The 21,326-nt window shown below is 39.2% G+C and overlaps 1 protein-coding gene and 1 long non-coding RNA gene across 4 annotated transcripts in view; one reads left to right on the top strand and one right to left on the bottom strand.

Annotated features, from left to right (window-relative positions):
- LOC147917099 (uncharacterized) overlaps nucleotides 1-21,326 on the top strand; it is a 169,761-nt gene that overhangs the window by 91,124 nt on the left and 57,311 nt on the right. The window contains exon 3 of the long non-coding RNA XR_015552262.1: nucleotides 15,520-15,785. This is a non-coding gene — a long non-coding RNA (uncharacterized LOC147917099). The remainder of the gene's footprint in view (nucleotides 1-15,519; nucleotides 15,786-21,326) is intronic.
- GRM7 (glutamate metabotropic receptor 7) overlaps nucleotides 6,258-21,326 on the bottom strand; it is a 442,597-nt gene continuing 427,528 nt past the window's right edge. Inside the window, exons 9-14 of one of the 3 annotated variants that reach the window (XM_087431382.1) lie at nucleotides 19,984-20,230; nucleotides 9,371-13,867; nucleotides 9,144-9,266; nucleotides 8,033-8,144; nucleotides 7,082-7,141; nucleotides 6,258-6,386 (exon numbers count right to left, since the gene is read on the bottom strand). In XM_087431382.1, coding sequence (XP_087287508.1) covers nucleotides 13,797-13,867; nucleotides 19,984-20,230 — 318 coding nt within the window. In that variant the 3' untranslated portion in view covers nucleotides 6,258-6,386; nucleotides 7,082-7,141; nucleotides 8,033-8,144; nucleotides 9,144-9,266; nucleotides 9,371-13,796. The remainder of the gene's footprint in view (nucleotides 6,387-7,081; nucleotides 7,142-8,032; nucleotides 8,145-9,143; nucleotides 9,267-9,370; nucleotides 13,868-19,983; nucleotides 20,231-21,326) is intronic. The other 2 variants (XM_087431383.1, XM_087431381.1) reach the window with 2 other exon arrangements.

The raw sequence follows: 21,326 nt of genomic DNA, 5'->3' as shown, positions 1-21,326 counted from the left end.
CGCGCTTCTTAGTGGCTGTATACAATGGCTGCTGTATAATGATTTACTGTGTTTAATCATAAATTGTGACTTTCCTCAGAATAAAAGGAACAAAGCATATATTACAGGATATTTATGACTAAATCTATTTACTATTTATGAAGAATCTAAAAGCTTAGCAATCTTCTTCAAATACAAACTGTAAAGCTTGAAAAAACTCCAGCTGTTTAAAATTTCAAATCATTAGTCGAATGCCTGAGCTAGACTTAAGCATTCAATTTGAGTATCTTTTCTCAAACAAAGCTGTTGAAGACAATGTTCTCTATTATGTATTTTTCCCACTACAATGCAAGCTGAGGGTCTGATGTTATTTCCAGAAGTGCTGATGCTGAGGGGATTGGCTCCTACAATTCCAGCCTCCCAGGCCTCCCAGCTGTCATTGAGACCATCGTGAGATGGGTTGAGAGGGCAGGTTTCTGCCTTGAGTGGAGGGAGGTTCACAAAGTGACAGGGATGTGCTCTTGTGGAGGGCAGATCATTTCCTTATCTGAACACAAGAAGAGTCTCCAAGAGGTTCCAAGGCAGATCTGATCTCCCAAAAGTCCTGAACGATTGTCTTAAATGCCGATGCTAAGGGATGTCCATTACTGAATGTCAGCCACGCATCACACCACATCCTGGGAACTTAGCTTGTGCCACCTTACCCTACCTCGAAAGAACCTAGTTAATGAGGGTATTCAAATCCCTGTGTTGCCAGATATGGCAGCTGAGATGGGAAGATATTTGTCTCAGAGTTATGCCATGTCTCATTCCAAAGCCCTTGACTCTGACCCTAGGCAGGCTTTCTGTCAGAGATGCATTGCTTGCTTCCTCTGGAATCAGATAACTTTGTAGGCAGTCAGGTTATTCTTCTTAAGAGAATTCCATCTTCGAAACTATGAAATTAGTTAGAAGCTTGCAGCTGTACTAGATTCAAAATGGTCATGGCAGTCTTGTAAAGAAGGCTAAGAAAATATTCCTTTCTGATCCTTCCCACTGACACGATAAAGAACTCACTAGAAGCCAAAACAGGTAATAGAAAAGAAGAATGCTGATGTTTGAAGAATGGGTGGAATTGTACGCTTAGGTCGGTGTTTATTCACCACCTGAGGTACAGTTCTGAATTTTATCATCTTGAAACCATCCTTTGTTTTATAAAAGGAACATGTTTATTGTAGAATATTTAGAAGGTACATAGATCTTTCCTGTTTATAAAAGAGCTGCTCTGAACAAATATGCCCTTGGCTTGAAATTTTGTCCATATAGAGACTTGTGGAGAGAACACTTCCATTTTTTCCACAGTTGCCAAGTGTCCAGTAAATATTTCTGCAGAAATGGCCTCCCTAAAATTGACATAACTATGTTCACACTTACACGATGACATGGAATCTGACATTGGAGCTTCTTAAGAAAACTGGGTGCTCAGTTTTTTCCCAGATCCAGAAGCTTTTTCACCTGAAATGCAACTTTGAGTTTTAAGCTTTCAGGAGGGATGGGCTGCATTGCAGGGACCCCTGGGTGAAACAGTTGCCTGAACTTTTGCACTTTTCTGATAGATTATCCTTTGCGCTCTTTAGCTTTAGGATTTTTGAACATACAGTTTATAATGTCTGAGAATACTTCCTGAGCCGAGAATTCAGAAGTGTGTGTTGGCTCTCACAGCACCTTCTGCCCTCATGCTTCTGCAAGTTATCTTTTCCACTACTCCTCAGTTACCAAACCCCAAGCGGCACCTTTCTTTCTCCTAGCTACATTCCCACAGCCTTCAGCATAGAATTTGAAGATGTTCACAGTTGAGTTCTAATGTATTTTTCTGCGTTTCTCCAGCCTCACACATCATATGCTTGTCCAGTTGTTTTCCACTGGGGCAACTGCCCCCAGAGAGCATTTGGCAATATCCAGAGACATTTTTGATACTCATAACTGCAGGATGGCAGTGCTACTGGCATCGAGCAGGTAGAGGCCAGGGATGCTGCTAAACATTCTACAATGCACAGGACAGCCCCCTGCACAAAGAATTGTCCAGCCCAAAATGTCATTAGTTCTATGGCTGAGAAGTCCTGTGGACTAGCCATACTGGAAAATGGATCTTCCTCGAACACACCATGTACCTGTCACTGGAAGGCACTACAGTAGTCACAAGCATGGCCTGGGCCCAGATGGCTGAGCTTGTAGGCAAGATCCTTTACTTATTAGCAGTGTGACTTTGGGAAAGTTACTTAAAATCTCTGTGCCTCACTTTCCTCGTCTATAAAATGGGCCTAATGATGCATATCTGATAAGGTTGTTATGATTAAATAGGTTAATAGATGTTAAGTACTTGCAACAGTGGCTGGTGTGTAGGAAGTACTCAATATCTGCTACCCAGTGCTGCTGCCAATGATGTTGCCACCATTTCATGCACTTTGACTTGACTTAGGATGATCCCTCTGTCTGGAACACCCTCTCTCGTGTTGCCTCATTCTTTAAGTCACAATTAGCATGTCCCCTTGCCACCTTATGAGAGCAAATGGCTATTTCCATCCCTCCACACATCCTTCTATTATGCATCCTGGTATGGTGTCTGACAAGGAGTTGTCTTCTCCTTTGGATGTAAACTCCTGGAGGAGCTGCAGCTTGTTCTATCTCGGCTTCATATGCCCAATCTCTGACAACAGTAAGAACTCCATAAATTATGTTACTTCTCTTGGGGTCAGGCTCCACTAAAAAGAAGACTAGTAGACAAAAGAAATAGTAAACTCTCTTTTCAGACATGATTTAACCTCTTCAGTAAGCCTCACAAGGCTATTTGCTTAAAAAGAAGAAGCCTGGATTTAAATCGAGCATATGCTGTCTTTATAACCCATGCACTAATGGCGGTGAAAGGGGAAAGCTAAAGGAAGTGCCAGGCCAACTCCTGGTCCCTACCCTCAGACACAACGTGCTCATCTCCAGCCACGCCAGCCTCCTGGCGTTGGGGAGATACACAGCATAAGTCACTATCTGGTATTAATAATTCAGTCCTTCATCTATAGCCATCTATCTTTATTCTCCTTTCTGGCTCAAGCTATTTATCTTCCTGTAGATAGGATTACCAGTGGCTCCGCATTGCTGGTGATCATCTACAGATAGCAGGAAAAAAGTTTTTTCCAGACTGCATTTAAATCTGCATCTTCCATAACGAGGGATTTTTTTTTTCTCTCCTTGCCTTAAAAATGAACTTGTTTCTCTAAGGATATTGCAGCTCTTTAATGAAGAGACACTGGTGTATAATGGGGTCAGAATGGGTTCTAAAGCTACTCCTGTTACTAATACCTGGTATGATTTTCTCAACCCCCCGAGCCACGGTTTGTGCCTCTGTCGGTGAGGGTGACGCAGCTGCCTCAGTGTGAGGCCCTGAAGAGGGAAGGAGGCGCTGCGTGTCAGGCACATGATAAAACAAAACCCTCACATCTTTTCTAAGGGCAAGCTGATTTCAACAGTTAGCTGATGATGACGTAATTTTTAAGAATTGTGTGGATTTTTCTTTTTATCTATCTTTTTCTGCACTTCCAGAATGTAGACTCGTTGATACTGTTTTATAGACAACATTTAGTGATCAATATAATCAACTGGGTTTTCCTTAAAAAAGAAAATGTGTACCTTGTCTGCAAGTTCACAAAAAGAGAGAGCTCTTCCTTTCCCTTTCCCTTATCCAGCCATTTTACAGCTTGAGTTCCGGAATGAGCATCTGAGACGCCGGGAGAGGTTTCTCTTCAGCTGTAGTGTACTCATCCAGTTTGATAGAGCCGGTCTGGGATTAAGTATCTCACACTGGCTCTTGTTCCTAGACTTTCGCGTGAGCTTTACAGTAAAAGTTCTCCCAAAACATAAATTGATAGCAGAGACTCCTCTAGATGATGCATAACAGCACTGTTTATGATCCACGTAAAACTTCTGCTTGTTGAAAATGATAGACATCTTTTGCTTTTTGCCTGTATTTTTCCCTCACTCTCAAACATTCACAAAGTATGTGCCAGGCAATCATGTCAGGGACTAACTACACATAGGACAAATGAGACATGTCAATTTGACTCTGAGGAAAAGGACCAAGCATTTGCCAGCCGACACTAGAATTCCAAAATTGGCCAATCACAGGCGAAAAAAATGCCTGGAAATATGCTGCTTGAGATTGAGTGAAGACTGTGTTCACATCCTTGAATATTTAATTTGGCTTTTCTGCTGTGGAGCAACATTGGTATGGCAGGTGAATATGTACATTGCTTCCATTTGGGTGGTGATTAATAAATCATCCTCTCCGCAAGCTACAGGGTTCTACAAGACATGTAATGACTACAGAGTTACCACCTTACCTGCTTTTATGTGCAACCATAGAATTAATAAATACAGAGCATTGTAAATAGTATATGAAAGGAATGGGGGAATCTCCACAGCTGAGAGAAGACCATTTCTGGAAAACAATTTTTTTTTAGTTCACAATATTTATTGCCGACTCCACAATGTAAACCACTTTTTACTAGATGCTACAAAAGAAATGCCCCCCTCCCCGCCGCGCCCTCAGAGAGAAACTGTAGACTATTTTCACAATCAAGGGAGAGTGCTAAGAACAAAAGAAATCTCTTCTATAAAGGAAATTCTTATTCTCCTTTTTACTTTCTCTAGGCTATGGCTCTGTGCTATCTAGTAGAACTTTTTGTGATGATGGCAATATTATATAGCTTAGCTGTACAATGTGGTAGTCACTAGCTACGTGCACCCACTGAGCACTTGGAATGTGACTAGAGCAACAGAGGAACAGAATTTTTAATTTTATTTATTTCAAATTAATTTAAATTTAAATGGCCATATGTAGCTAGTGACTACCATATGAACTGAGCAGCTATAGGTCACTTAGCGATATTCATAATAAGAAGAGTAACAGCTAATTATTGAGCATTATATTACATACCATGCACTGTGTTAAGCATATTATATGTACTAACTAATTTAATCCTAATAACAACCCTAGGAGGTAGTTACTAGTATTATACCTATTTTGCAGCTGAGAAAACCGATGTATAGAGAGTAAACAATGTCCCTACATCACAATCTAGAGCAGGGCAAAGTTGGATTTAGCATCCAGGAGTACATGCTCCAGGACCCTCAGGACCAGGCTGCCTCTCCATAAGATCACGGGGAATTTTTATCAGCAAGGGTAATTGAAGCAATGGTTAGCCTGACCACTTTCACTACCTGATTGGGCAGAAAAGCATGAAAAGTATCAATGAAGATTTAAAAATAGTAATCTCTTTGAGGACTTCAGGGCTAAATAAATTCAGAGTTGCCCTGCTGAGTAGCTTGGAATGATTGCATAAGGATGTATCAACTCACTTTGCCTACAGAAGGCTATGACCTGTGGCTCATCGAGTGTAGGGAAAAAGAAACATTAACCCAGCTACTTGTCTAGTGTTGTCATGGAGATTCAGCCTTAAACAAAGATGGTGCTATGTTTTCCGCTCCAATAATAGAGCTCGGCAATTAGCTTCCTCCTTATTTAGTCTGCAACACCAGTCTGGAAGAGTCTCTTGAGAGGAGACCTTGAAATAGCTTCTCACAGTGCTAGCAGACAGCTAAAGATGACTTCCTGGGAATGTGGTGGATGCCACTGGTGTGATAAATCTGAATTTTTTTTTCTTAAATCAATATTTTTAATATCCTGGAAAACACTCTGCTGTGTGAGTGATCACCATCACATCAACACCATATTGCATGTGTTGATTATCAGCTAGGATTAAAAGAAAAGTTCCTGAACCTAGATGTGCATCAGAATCCCTGGGGAAGATGGTTAAATACAGGTGACATTTTGATGAGCACCAGGGTAGGGAACAAAGGATTTGAATTAGACTGAACTATAAACTGAAATGCTTTCCAGAAGATTTCTTATTGGCAAATTTTCTTCCATAAATAGGATTTTAAAATTGGTCCTTGGTATTTCCTTAAATAGCTGGGTACTAACAGTTAGTAATAATTTAGTGTAAATGTTACCACGATGCTGACCATGTTGAATGTGTTTATGCCTCAAGTCAGAAAAAATGTGTTGTGTTGTGAAATTAAATGAAAGCTAAGTGTGTTTAAATGTGGTTTCCCAGGTAGCTTCTTTAATAGGGCAGTGAAATTTTGGCTTTAAGGCACCATTGCTCCAAAAATGATCAACACTAAATAGGTTGAAGACAAGACAAGACATGTATTAAGATTTCAACCCGAAAACTCCTCTGCAGGTTTTTCCAGACAAAAATCAGAGGCAGATGGATTACTTGACACTCTCAAACTTTATTGTGTGTGGTACAGAAAGAGAATGGGTACAAGAGATCACATGGAAGAGGATCCGATTGGAATCTCCCAATTCTTTCCTAGAGGAAACACAAACAGAAAAATACAGTTAATTTTAGGTGACATAACAACAACACTGATGGCTAACATTTGAATAGCTACTGTGCCAAACTCTATTCTAAGTGCTTTACTTTTATTTAGTCCTGACAACCACCACCATGTGACATTATCTGTTACAGATGAGGAAACTGAGGTGCAGAGAGGTGATCTTTTCTAAAGAGTCAGCATTTTGCCTGCTCAGCAGGCAGGAATGATAGAGTCTCACACTGAGACTGAGAGTGATCCTCCGCTGATCCCCTATTTCACTTGGTTTTCCTTTATGTAGTAGTCGGGTAGGAGCCCCCATTGATGCTACTGTGCCTGCTACTTGACTCAGAATAAACTGAGTATCCAATACCCAAAAAGAGACTGACTTTCTTAGGGTTGCATCACAGTACACCACAGTAGGACTTTCTCCCCCATTTGGTGGCATTGATATCTTCCTTAAATAAAACCCCTGGAAAAGGTTCTAATGGGCCAAAGTCTCAAGACTTTTTTAGTGTAAGTTCTCCTTATTTTGGAATATTGAGAGGACATAGCTAGTATTTGATGAGGACCACCAGCACTAAGTTCATCCTGGAACCTGGACAAGGCCTCTTTCGTTCATTAAATTCATTGGTGGGCTGGGTAGCAAAGCTTCCTCAGGATGCTTAGAAGGATGCAGAAAGATACTTGCCTTGGACAATCGCTGGACTGTATGCCAGTGCAGATGGTCAGTTGTGGTTGCACTTTTCACCTGAAGAGAAACAATAGCTCAAGTCTCAGTCTGGACTATGGCAAACCACAGGAAATTAAAATGTAAATGAAATTTGCAAACATGACAGAAAGAGGGAAAGAGGAATTAAGTTCCTAGAACAAAAATCTAGCATTTTTCATGCTAGCCCTAGGAGGCCAGCTTAATCAAATTTTCAACTAACAGAGATGATAATGACCCTTGTGGTGAGTCTCTTTATAGAGCCTTGCTATGGCAAAAGCAGAGAGAGAAGGAGCAGGTGATGAAGCTGTGCTGGGAATTAGCTTTTTACATCTGTGTGCCAGGGAAGTGCCATTTTTAATGCTAGCAAATTCTCTTCTGAGTTTAATTTCCTCTGCTTAGGTTCCCATGCCAAATTCGATCACCTGATGCAGAGGTGGAGTCTGCTCATAGCCGTCAATATATGATAACTTGTGATTTTAATTCTGAACAGGCTGCACTCAGCCCAGGATGCCCAGTAGGCCTCGAATATGTTATACTATGAATTTCAATGTATTCTTAAGAGTTAAACATTTCCAGCTCTAGAAGACTATGTTCTTTGAGGCAGGAACTACAGTATTTAATTTTTCAGACCACCAAAAGAATCCAAGGTAGGTTAAATTACACAAGTAGTCTTATCATTTTCAGTACCATAAAGAAAAAAAAAAAAGAGGGCACATCTCATCCCAAAATAGCCCTAAAATCAGATTATGATTTCTGCCTTAAAGCCCTGGAGGGCCTTTCTGATCTTCAGGATGTTGAGGCCCTCTAGACTCAACTGATGAGAACAAGAAATGATGATTAGATAGATTATGTAGACTGAAACATCTTGTCCTAGTCCATTCAATTTCAGAAAAGCTTATTAGAAGGGACTCTGGCCAGAAGACCACGTACCGCTCATTGGTGAGTGTCACTGGGAAGTTACTTCACTGCTCTGAGCCTCAGTTTCCTCATGTCAAGTGGGGACAATAAGACCTGTCTCAATGGATGGTTGAGCACTTTGTGTCTAGTAATAGGGATGATATGATGCCATTATTATCATCATCATTGATATTATTATTGTTATAATTATTAAATTTCTGTAAAGCACTATGCTAGGCCCTTTGAAGACTGAGATGAATGTGCCTGGCCCTCCAGGGAAGTTCTATGTTTGATATAAGCTTAATAAATACCAAACTTCAAAGCATCAACAAAGATTCCTGAGAGGTTTTGTTAATTGATTTTGTTGAAGTATCCCAGCCTTGAAAGAAAACCAAAAGTGTTTTCACCAGGAGAGATTAAGGGACTCTATTCCACTCAGTCATTATTCTGTCACTCAAGAAATACCCTAGAACTATTATTTGTACATAAAATGCTCTTCAGCTTGCCAGCTGGCCTGGAGTTACCTGTTGAAGTTAATCACATGGAATGGTTCATATATCAGGCGGTATGAGCCTATCTGTCCCACAGAAGCCTTGCTGAGTGACTAATAGCCTTCTCTGTCAATTTCACCAAGCCGAAATACTATTAATGAACCATCAAAAGACCACAGTGACCCATCTTGAAAACGGAGCTTGTTGTACCTAAAAAAAAGGTTGCCTGACTTCATTGGCAGTCTAGATGTCATCCCTTCCAACTCTGATGGTTTATGGTAGACGAAAAAAAATGTAACCATAAAAAAAGAAGAGAAAGGAGAGCCAATTAAAACAGAGAGATGAGCAGGGACTAACAATGCTACCACATGTATGTACAACCCTTTATAAAGGAGGGCTTTTAGTTACATGATTCCATGCCATCTCCATGGTGTCCCATCAAAGAAAGCTGGCTCCATCTTTCACAAGAGGAAACTGAAGATCAGATGGGACATGACTTATCCAAAATCACAAAGGTCCATGAGGTGATGAAGCTTACGCTGCCTCAAGTATCAGAGCCAGGGTTAGGACCCTGGTCTAGTTTTCCTTATTCTTGGCCAGAGAAAAGCAACAGCACACACAAGGTCATAACGAATACTTGGGCCAACACTTACGGAAAGTGGGATTGCTGATTCCTGTCATGTTCTTCTAAGGGTTTGAGTCAGCTCAGGAAGAACAGCCTTTGGAGACATCTCCTCAATCCTCTTTGCACAAGCTGGGGGTCCTCAGAGGTTACTCTGAAAGAGGACAGAGATATAAAGAGAATTCAAAACTAATAAACTTGAAAAGACAAAAAATAATGAGAATATTCATGTGGATCATAAAGAGAAATAATGATTACCTTTGATTCCTAGTAATTTAAAATGCATCCAAGTTCCATTGTACAGCCAAAAAAAAAAACAAATTCTGCGAAGCTGAGACATGTCTTTAGTGGAGAATCTTCACGGTCACTTGACTTCTGAGAAGATGCTCATTCACAGTAATTGGGAGGAAGAAAGATTATAGAGATTAACTGACCTTGGTTTAGGACATATGCTGTTTTCTTTTCAAATGCAAACTTGGCGCCTAAAAGACAAAATCTGTCCTGAATGCCAATCTCTAAGAAAATGCACTTAATAATCAGAAAACCACCAAACTGATTATTTATGGTTTTGTTTTTATTAAATTAGAAGCTATAAAACCATTTAAAGCAACTGCTTAGGATCAATTTCCAATGGTAACTTTGAAGTTCACGTGCCCTTTGAAAGAAAAATAGTATAGATACCCTTAAGAGCTGTTCATAAAAACTACAAGGTAGTTTTGAAACCCGTGACATTAGGGTCAAAAATTGCCTTTTCAGGGCAGACTTTGTGACCTTAGAAGTTTTATCTAGAAGAATATAATTTTACTTGCAGAGGCTGTAGACTTGGTATTTTCTTATTATTAATAAATAATTACTGACTTATCAGATATTCACTGTGTACATACTACTTTCTCGGTAAGGCTAGGAGCCTTTGTATGCAAGGAATTACACTCCAGGGATCCCATGCACATTTTCTGAGAACCTGGCATTTGTCAGGCCCTGTGCTAAAGGCGCAGAGATAAAGGCGACTGGGTCCCTCTATGTCCCAGCAGCTTCCCACCTGTCATCTCCTGAAACCGTTTGCCTCGAACCACAGCACTTGAGCCTTACAGAACCACTTTCTAGTCCCAAGACATACCATATTCTTTTGTACTCCAGGTTCTTTATGCATACTTGTTTCCTGCCTTGAGTGTCTTGTCTTTATGGCTGCCTAGAGTCCTTCATCTTTTAAGACCAACTCAGACACAACGTCCTGGGTGATGCTCTGCACGGTAGCTTGCCAGCACTTGGTACAGACCTCTCCAAAGAGCTCCTGTCACTCTGATTTATAATTGCTTACCTTCAAGCCTTCCATCAGATCTGGGCTCCCTGAGGGTATTGTCCACTTCTGTCCCTCATTCCTATTCATTTCAGGGCTGTCCTATAGCAGAGGTGCTTGACAAATGTTTCTTTGATTAACCCAACTTCAGAATACTCTTGCAGTTCACAAATCCTAGCCAGATGGTGCAGTGACATGCTTAAATGTAAAACCCGGCATAGTTTTCACGACTTTGCGGCACGATGTGCATGTTTCTTTTACGCTAAGAAATAGTAGAAATCCTAGCCATGTGAACTTTCACCCCATTCTTTAAGTTGAACTGAGCTTGTAGGACTGAGATGACAAATATTGATTGGTTTCTGAGGATGCTGAGATATCAAACCCTGATAAGAGAAATGATGGTATTTCACAGATCTCTTAGGCAGAAAGAAACATGCCAAAAAGATTTATAGCTACATTTATTTCTAAGGTGATTCCATGTCAAAGGTCAGGTAACATATATTCTTTGCTATGCTGTACTCATAGAGTGTTTCAAAATGGATTTTAAATTGAGGGAGTCTCCAGTTAACTCAGCGATACCACATTGAATGTTAAAGAGGAGGGCACATCTCAAAATGACACAAAAACTTGGATTGCACAGTTCCAGAAAGCTTGAAAATGTGAAATAACCTCATTATACTAATTATAACAAACAGGAGATTACTAATATTTTTACAATACCATTTAATAAATTAGTGAAATGTCAGTAATATTGTAACCAGTGTACTTGCTCAGAAGAACATACCTTATAAAAACATGACTCGGCTGTTAAATGTCCATATTTGCAAGGCTGAATTAAACTTGTAGAGATTTTTAATCAGAACTCCATCCAGTGGTGTGAAAATGTACCTCCTAACAAAACAACTTGTTTCCTGACCCAGTGATGACACCAGATTAATTGCACTTTTGTTGCTTAATTGTATTTTAAAATAAATGTCATTAGATTGATAACACTCTGCAAAGTTGCAAAATTATAAACATTCAGACAAAAGTTGCTGGCAGTGATGATTCAGCCAATGTCTGGCCAATCATGTCTGTTCAAGTAGAGTGCTGTTAAACAGAGGCAGTATATGGGGTGCGTTTCCAAAGCAGGTTCGGTTCTGTTCTATCTGAATTTGAACCTGCTTCCTTCAACCCCCTATAAGCAGATGTTTGATTTGCTCTGTATAGTGTGCCTTTGTTGGGTCATGGTGGCTGAAACAAGTTTTACTAGCATGATAGTACAAAAGTTCACTCTTGAATCTATAGATTTTTCTTTACTGTTTTGTCTCCCTGAAAGCAACCACACAGAAATAGATTTGAACACACAACATTAAGCAACTTCGTTCACTTTTCTTCCAAGCTTTCCAGTCTCATTGTAGCCTGAACAAAGTGAATCCCTCCCCTCTTTGAATACATGTAACTTAGACCAATTGCCATTCTCAATTATTTTTCAAGTAGCTATTCAAGATGTTTATCATTAATTTGTCAAGCCACCTTTACATTGGCAGAAAAAGAGAGCACCTTATCAAAATCTTTGAAACAAGACAATCCTAGCAAAAAGTTAAGTTTATTTCTAAATAGCACATCCTAAAAATATTTTTTAACTGAAAGATTGACTTAAAACATATTCATCTTGTACCCTTTAAACCAAAAGGTATCAACTTAGAATGGAGCTAAAGAGAATATTTAATGGATTGAGATTAAATCTATCATTTTTACCCAGGGAAAATTCCTTCTCATTTATTCTCAGGCAGTCTCATGTAAAAGGACTATTAAAATGATGAGCTGCAGTGTTTTGACAAGCACTGTACTGCAAAAACTTGAAATCTCACTGGAATACAGTTATATATTCATTGGGAGAAAAGAATGCCCTATTTAAAAACTAGGACAGATCATGTTGATATGGGAAAAGGAAATAACTATGTCAACAATACATCTGAAATTAAAGACTGAGTTGCTGGCATCCATCTAAAATCAACAGGAAATGTAATTACTCCTTGAAAGTACTCTTGTCCTGTCTTACAGTGCTAAATGGATAAGACAAGAGCAAGATATTATTTGTACTCAGAATACTATTACAAAAACAAAGATGGAAAGAAACATAGCAAAGATCTGATAAAAAGTTCCATGTTAGCAACGTAGGAAAAAGAGACTATCCCACATTGGGAAGCAATATTCCCCCCCACCCAGAGGATATGACCTCTCCGCCCTCTCTCTTGGAATGTCTCTAGAGATAGGTCTCTCTATCTATTTTATAAGCACAGTAGGAGGTTTAGAGGAAATCAGAGAACCTTTTATTCAAAGCCACCACATGATTTTAATAACTCTCCTCCATGTTTTCCACTGTTTATTTTCACATAGTTTGGAATGCCCTAACTCCAGCTCGACAAGGAGGCTTGCCAAAGCAGGTGTTATTTTCCACTATATTATAATATTGCTTAGGCCGAAACAGGGGGATGATAATAATAATAATATTATTACTCTTTCATAACATATATCTTTTAGTGAGATCCCAAAGTAATATGTAAGCATCAATGGTGAATCAGTTAGAATTCTTACACCAGTCCATTCCCATGTCCAGTTCACACTTCACACAATTCACCATTTCTTCTAAGCCATTAGTTTGAATACCCGTGGTGTTTATTGGTAATTCTTAGGTTTGACTAATGTTGAAATTCATCTTTAGACTCCTGTCATCTTTCATTGAACTTTTCCCTGTTCTGTGAAATGACTAAAGTAGATTCAGTGTTTCTCTAATGCAGAACTATGAGCCACAAATCATCTTCAACACATTTTCAAGCCCAGCCAGCAAACACTTTTCTATTTCTTTGCTGAAAAGAAGGATCCAAGACCATTTTGGTTTTAAGATGGTAAGGCCATTCATTGTTTTGTATATGAATATATTTCTGGGAATGTATTTAATAAAAATAAACCAGAACAACTATTTTTACCAGGCTTGTAAAACATCCCCCTTCTCCCCCTATAAGTTTTCCACATTGCCTTCTAAAACCAGAGTGTGAAAACATCCATTTAAAAATAATCTCTCACCACTGGTAGTTTTAGAGTAGACCATGTACCAGAATGACCAGCACAAATTCTGCCACTATTGACTACTTATTCAGGAAAGACAAATGCACACACACCATATACATGTTCTCCAGAAAATAAACCAGGCATGTGACCCATAACAGCTGTCTGCTCTATGGTTAGCAAACAGCTCATCTTTGACAATGCATTTCTTCATATAAATAGATTTACAGGTAATCATGCACAGTTTTCATGAAAACATTTCTAACTCTCAGTGGAGACAACACACAAGTAAATAAAAATTAGATGGTTTCTTACCTTTTGGAAAGCAGGCAAAAGCTATACTGTTGGTGGGATAGTGTACCAAGTTACAGACTTTTGTACACTCTTTCTTACTGGTGGTATACAGTCTACAGGAAAAGTAAATATATAGGTATGTATAAAATAACTGTGCACACAAATATTCCTTTTTATTCTTTCTTTTTCCTTTTGGAGAAGAGGCTGCGATAGAGACCATAGACAATATGCCCACTCTTTCAGTGGGTTTAATAGTGTTTGGTAGACCAGTTCACCACAATTCAGGTACCTCTGAACATGGGAGTACTGGTGCCTCTTGGTTTAAGGCAGTTGAGTTTTACTTGCTTGAGCTGGAGTGGTTGAGGGAACCAGCCCCAAAGTAATTTATCTATCTGGTCAGAGCATTCTTTTCTTCCTATTGCCATCCCATCCCTTTTTTTCTCAGCCTAGTCCAGTCATGCTGACCAGCCTGCGAGGTGAGTCCAGAAGGATGAAACAAACAACATAATGTTCAAAATGTTAGGGATCCAAACAAATGAAGAAGCAAAACAAAACAAAACAAAAACCACAACAAATTAACACAGCACGGGAGGGTGTTTCAGAATTTTCTAGGCATTGTTACTTGTGTAGAATTTGATACCCACGTCCATTTTCCAGCAGTTTGAGTTTTCTTTTTTTAATGAAATACCTCTTTATATTGGCAGTTCTACTATTTTAGGTACTAATTGCCTTCTCTGAGAACAGCACAAGTTTTTATTTACATATTTTCCTTACAGTAGATGCAAAAATGGTAGTAAAAGAAAAATAGCATCAGAATATAAACTTATATTTAAAATATCCCATTTTAGATTTTCTGTTTTAGGTGCAAATTATTGTTCTTCTAAAGCGTATTTCACCATACAATATGCTCATTGGCTTAAACTAGTCTTTTATGTAGTGTAAGTATAAGCCTCTATCTCAGGGTCAGTTTAACAGTCATGCATTCCCACCTCAAAGAAGGGATGTGTCCCAAGCTGTCCACCTCCCTGACATCTCTAGTTGCTACTGACCTTCCAGAGTAAACTTTCTGTAAGCAGTCCAGGTTTTTGAGGAGTTTCTCTGCACTGTGGGGACATTGGCTTAGAAAATGGATGGTAGTTTAGGACAAAGGTAGCTTAGGGATGCTCATCATTACGTACTGTGAGCCTTTATAAGGAGAGCATCTGACCAGAGGATAATTCACAGAGCATCTTCTGGTTCTGACCAGTCCAAGGCAGCAGTTCTTACCCACACATCCCCTAAAAGCCATGCTGCCTCAGTTAATATTATCCATCCAACTGGAAAAGGGTCCTGGTGGCCATCAGTAAGCCAGGCCCCAAGCACAACCAAATCCTCCTGTTTATCTGGCATCTACATGTTTTCCATGAACATACATCTGTCAAGTCAACAATAGAAAGTTCAGGAAAACATGCCAAATTCAGGACACAGGTGCGAGAAGAGCTTGAGGTGCCCTTCTTAGAAAAAACTGTTGAGAAGGCATCATCGTGGCCAGATCTAAAGCTATCCAAATTACGTCAGGCTCTTCGGATCCTCTAGCAACAGAAATCTTGTTTGTATAAATAAAACTTCATTAAGTAACCGAGCTACACCTCGATACCCCCTGCTGTTTTTCAGTCTGAGTACAGAAAGCAACAAGCATTGGCCCAACTCTGAACATCTAACATGTTAGTAGTGCACAGATATGATAAAATATTAAGAAGATTTACTTTTTGTTTGTTCCATACAGAAAGAAGTTTTTCTTTCAAACAATGGAATTTTAACTGAAGAAGCAACCTAAGAGGAAAAGTGAACTTCTTGGGGAAAGATCAGGTAATGCTGGGGCAGTTTTAATTTCTTCCCATACTAAGCCAACAAGCAAATTCGTTTTTATGTAGACATGTAGTTGCAGTGTGGAGTTGGATGAGGAGAAGCGTGCATGCAGCAGATGGCAAACTGCAATGATGGAACAGAGCTGCTAAAAATGAAAACACTGAAGATTGAAGTACATCGAGAGTGAGTGTTTAGAGCAACAGTGAATAAGGGGACATTTCTGTTTCATTATTTACTTTGTAGCTCATACTATAAACTTCACTTCCTCTCAGATACCCTCCCGCAGAGAACAGTGCATGCAATTTCCCCTTTGATAAGAAACGTTCTTTCCAAGTGCATGGTCTGTGCTTCTGTTTGTTTATTTTTAACCAGCTAGCTTAATTTCAGCAAATAATTTGTCTCTGTTACCAAAGTTCAGAAATTTGAGATCTCTTGAGCTATATTTGGTATTAAATAGTGTATATTAATAATGTTTCCTCCCATCAGAACAGTCTTTTTGTCAATTTTCATTAATTGAGTTTTTTACTACTGCTCTTTCATACTTTCATACAATTTTTTTTTTTGTGAGGAGGACTGGCCCTGAGCTAACATCCGATGCCAATCCTCCCCTTTTTTCTTGAGGAAGACTGGCCCTGGGCTAACATCCATGCCCATCTTCCTCTACTTTATATGGGACGTCGCCACAGCATGGCTTAACAAGCGGTGTGTCGGTGCTCTCCCGGGATCCGAATCTGCGAACCCCAGGCCGCCACAGCAGAGTGCGTGCACTTAACCGCTGCGCCACCAGGCGGCCCCCACTCATACAATTTTTGCATTGCTACAGACAAGTTTTCCAAATATAATTGCTATCTATGATATCACTATTTCTATATTAGTGACTTCTTTTGGATCATTTTAAATAACAACTTGTTTGCATTTTTGTCTCATCTTAAATGTTTCATTCCTTCAGGTTGACTTTGTCCCAGATCAGCATCATTGCTAAAACTTTGGGAGTTATTTCCAATATGGGCTCAGACTGAATGTCCTAATATGAAATCATTGCTATTAATATAAATATATATTAATATATTAATTTCTAGAGCTGTGCTGTCCAATAGAGTAGCCACAGCTACAGATGGCTATTTATATTTAAATTATTTAAAATGGAGTAAAGTTATAAGTGTATTTCCTCAGTTAAGTAGCTATATTTCAAGTGCTGAATAGCCACATGTGGCTAGTGGTTACTGTGCTGGACATTTCCATCATTGCAGAAAGTTCTATTGGACAGATAAGGTCTTTTGGGAACTCTGAGAGCCAGGTCATCAGAAACCCCAATGTTTGGAGGTACGTGAATCTCCGCCTATGGTTCAGCAATTATCTATTCAAATTATTTATGGTGTTTTAGGGAGTGTCTACACAAAACCAAAAGAACTAAAACAATTTTTAAAAATCTTTTGGACTGTTTTTGAGACAAAGGCTATATTTGATTTTATTTTTCCTGAACTGTTTATCTTTGCTCTGTGTAGACACCAAAACAACAATGACAAACCCCAATAAAACTTTTTTAAGAGGAAGGCACCAAATGCATTCCAAACGGAATAATTATGATTGACCAAGTAATAAGATACTTGGACTTTTGAGTTAGTAAGATGAGGCCTCTACCTGGGCAGCCTTCTTAGAGTCCAGGTTATTCCTGTCTTGTAGACAACCCAACAAGCAATAATACATTTCATAGCACATTTAACTAAAGAGTCTGCCACCACACATCCTTATATTCTTTATATGCAAGCTGTATTAGCAAATGAAGAAGCCCAAAGAGTAATTTCTGTGTTGGAATTACAACGTGCCTCTCATGTTCTAAGAAACAGAAGCAAAGAGTGACGAGCAGGGATTTAGGAGTCAGACCTGGGTTTCAGTCCAACTTCTGCTGCTAACTAAATGTGCGATTTTGGCAATGTCACTTAATCTCGCTAAGCCTAGGTTTCTTCAGTAAAATGAGAATAATAATCCCCATTCTACAGAGTTATTGTGAGGAGTAAGAGAGATCTTCCACACAAAGCATTCAGCATAACGCCTATTTCAAAGGATAGCTGGTGTATTATTATTAGTGTTAGCGTTAGTATTTTAGTTAGTATTTTAGCGTTAGCGTTAGCGTTAGTATTTTAACAGCCATTATCATGCCCCAAACAGCCTCAACAAGGATAGAACCTAAACATTAAAAGTTAAAAGAAATGTTGTTTGAAAGCTAATTACTTTTAAGTAGCATAGTATTGATGTAATTGTCCAAATTCAAAACTTCTAATTTGTTTTTTTTTTTTTAGTACCTATAGACTTTTGACCTTATTTTCTACTTACGGATTTGGTGCATATCTAGTTAAATTTGTGTGTGTGTGTGTGTGTGTGTGTGTGTGTGTGTACAGAGAGAAATGTTAAACTGTTATTAGGATGCCTCTAGGTTAACAATTTTGTGAAATGCAAATCTGACAAGGGGCCCCAGAGTAAAATGCTATAGAAGTGCAACTATGCCGGTATATTTATCAATACAGGTACACATATAAATAGATGCATAAATATGTGCATGGAAATATTTCTTTTTGTGAATCAGTTCTATCTGCCTCATGGTGTTCAGTATGCCTTTAACTGTACCATCATACCTATGGAGCCAATCACAATGAAATGTACTTTTAGGCAAAGTCTTTTGCCTCTTCAGGAATGGAAGGAAATTAACATTTAATTGACATACAATTTTCTAGATGCATAACAATTAATGACACACTTATCTTATTATATAGATATTATCTCCACTTTATACATGAAAACGCTGAGCTTTAGAAAAGCTCAGTGACTCTCAAAGCCACACAGCTGGTGTGCTCGCTTCAGCAGCACATATACTAAAGCCACACAGCTGGTAAGTGGAGTGGCTTGGATTTGAACCCAGGTCTGTCTGAACCCAAAGCCTCTTCCTACATCACACTGAATACCATAGCAATTCGTCATCCACTTCCCCTCCTCTCATTGACTTTCTGTTCTGAAGACACAAGAACAGACCCTATACATCCCTTCTGTTTCTCCTTTCTTTCAGAGTAATCCTTCTTCCACTCACCTTGTCCCAGAATCTCTTCTATTGAAAAGTCAGGGTGAAGCCCACGATGTTGTTAATGAGCCCCTGTTAGCTTTTCTACATATTCTCAAAGTGTTTCACAATATTCACTCAAGCATTTAGAAATGGAGATGGGCTAAGATCATGGATCCTTGCACAGTATTTGTCAGGACCGAACTCATTTGCCTCCTGGTTTTTGAAGATCTCTCTCTTACTTGCAAAGCATAAAGCATTACCTCAGAGTATTTAGAATAGGGACTTCTTTCTGCTTGGCATAAGCTTTTGGTTACAACAAAATCAGCTCATCACTGAAAAATAATATGCCTTGAATGACTTAATGGACAACCCAAATCCTCCTTTACACTTCAATCTGCCTCATTCTATATGGAACTGGTCAAAATATTCCTGGAAAAGAAACCCTAGAAGTCACATTTTTAATCTGAAATTCACTCTTACCACCATCGTGTTGGTAAAACCAGCAATTGGAATTCTAGGCATTTAACTTCTGGTTAAACGGCTTTTTTTTTTTTTTTTAACAAAGTGGTGTATATATGCCCATCTTCTTTGGGGTCATTGAAGGTGTGACTAAAGTCTACCCAGGGGTTGCTGATATGCCATGTGGCATATCAAATCTGACATTTCATCCTTAATCCCACCCTTAAGATTTTGTATTTCATGGAATGAAACTCTTCTGCAGTGGTGTGGTAGATGTTTTTCCCATGTGGGATGCCATTAGCATACAGGTATCTGGGCCTGTATACTTGGATGAAAGTTTGCCAGCTTTATTCAATATTTTATGTGTTTTTGTTTCTAGAAGGCTTGCTTAGTAAAGAATCATAACTTTCTCCACATCCATGTTGCAGCAGAAAGAAGTTATGCTTCCAAAGTTTTTAAATATTCCAATTTCATTTCTACTGCTACAGTTCAATCAGGTGTTGAAGTTTCCTTAACAAGAAGTCATTCCCCTAACAGGAAGGGAGCAAGAAAGGTGGCTCACAACCCGACAGCTGTGTTTATGTCAGTTAGGGGGTTTGGTGCCAAAGGACAAGAAGTGAGGGAAGGGGAGACTTCACACTTCTGAAGCAGAACCTCTAAAAGCTTCTTTCCAACTGAGAGCAACAGGAAAATGGTGGCAAGAAGGAGGCAAACTCTTAAGAGCAAAAGTTAGCATCCACCAAGGCAACCCAGTCCCTGAGACACTAATGGTCATGGTATTTCTCCAAAGAAAGGCAAACTCACACCGCATCTCCTTGAGTTTCCTGATACATGATGGGAAGATGAAAGGAAAGGAGAGTTACTTACTGTTTGGGTCTATGTTTTCACAGAGTTCTGTCTTTGCCTCTCCGTTGGGTCTGTCACTGGGTTTGTGTGACAGCCGTGATGACATGGTGGCTGCTGTGACTACCGCCTTGAAGCTTCGCTTCCGTTTCTGGACATTGAGTTCAGGGTGGAAAATGATGATGTACACTTTCGGCATGTATAGCATCCCCAGCGCCACAGATGCACTTAGGTTCATGGAGATTGTAAGCGTGGTAGTTTGTATGTAGAGCTAGGAGACACAACACACAAGACACTATTACAAATAAAATGACTGCAGAGGGAAGCTGAACACTTAACACAATGTCAAGAAGGACTATGGCTAGGAGAGAAAGCATAGCAACCTCCAGAGCCTTCTGATTAAAAAAAAAAAAAAGGAAGACAGAATGACTCTGCACATTTATTGGAGAGTTTATGCATATATTTATTGATTGAATGCCATTAGGTGAATCCATGTGCATGCTTGCCCTTGAGAAGTCTCCTACATAGAAGTTCAGGGTAGACCTTTAATCGGATTTGAGGTACCTTTAATCAGAATGGCAGCTCAATGTAAAGACATGAAGATCATAGAAATGTGTAATCTTGAGTGACGGGTAGTTATTTTTTATCCCCCATACATACACAAAATGGTTAACACTACATGATCTCTTGCTACACAGTTACTGCGGGACCTTATTTGAAAAGTCATTATGTCAATATATGTCTCTTTTTGTATTGTTTTTGAAAGAATTCAGCATCACCATACCTACAAAGTAGTGCATTGAGTTTCCCTGGAAAGTAAGTTCTTCTTGCTTAATTCTGATTTACAGGACACCAAATGCAAGGGACCAAGATCTAGTGATGTTGGCCTGTCCAGTCTCTTTACATCGACAAATTGCTAATAGGATACAAAACCTCATTCTGACATTGTGTTATTTGTAGTTTGGATGGTGTCCCCATAGCTGTCCTTGTCTCCTTTTGCTTTCTTGAGAAATCAGTAGAGCAACTGCTCACTTACTGTTCATGTGTTAAGTCACTGCCTTGCCTAAATTGAAAAGATGAAGGTTGAAGGGTATGGGGTATTGGAAGAGCAGTAAGGGGAAAATTACAGACAACTGGCCTTGGTCCAGTTGCATTTATGAAGTGCCCTGTCGTGACCCAGAGCCCCCATACATTTCGGTAGATTTGTGTTTTGCTTGACTTTTAAAGGCTAGATTAAATGTGAGGTGATAGATGTGTTAATTAACTTGATTGTGGCAATCGTTTCACAATGCATACATATACTAAATCACCACGTTGCACACCTTAAAAAAATCTTGTTATATAACCTAAATACATATAATCATACT

The sequence above is a fragment of the Ceratotherium simum genome, chromosome 5 (assembly GCF_057802395.1).
Source record: "Ceratotherium simum simum isolate JZ-2026a chromosome 5, ASM5780239v1, whole genome shotgun sequence".
In the NCBI taxonomy this organism is placed as follows: domain Eukaryota; kingdom Metazoa; phylum Chordata; class Mammalia; order Perissodactyla; family Rhinocerotidae; genus Ceratotherium; species Ceratotherium simum.
The sequence above is the reverse complement of the archived record's forward strand: the minus strand, read 5'-3'. Positions and strand labels throughout refer to the sequence as shown.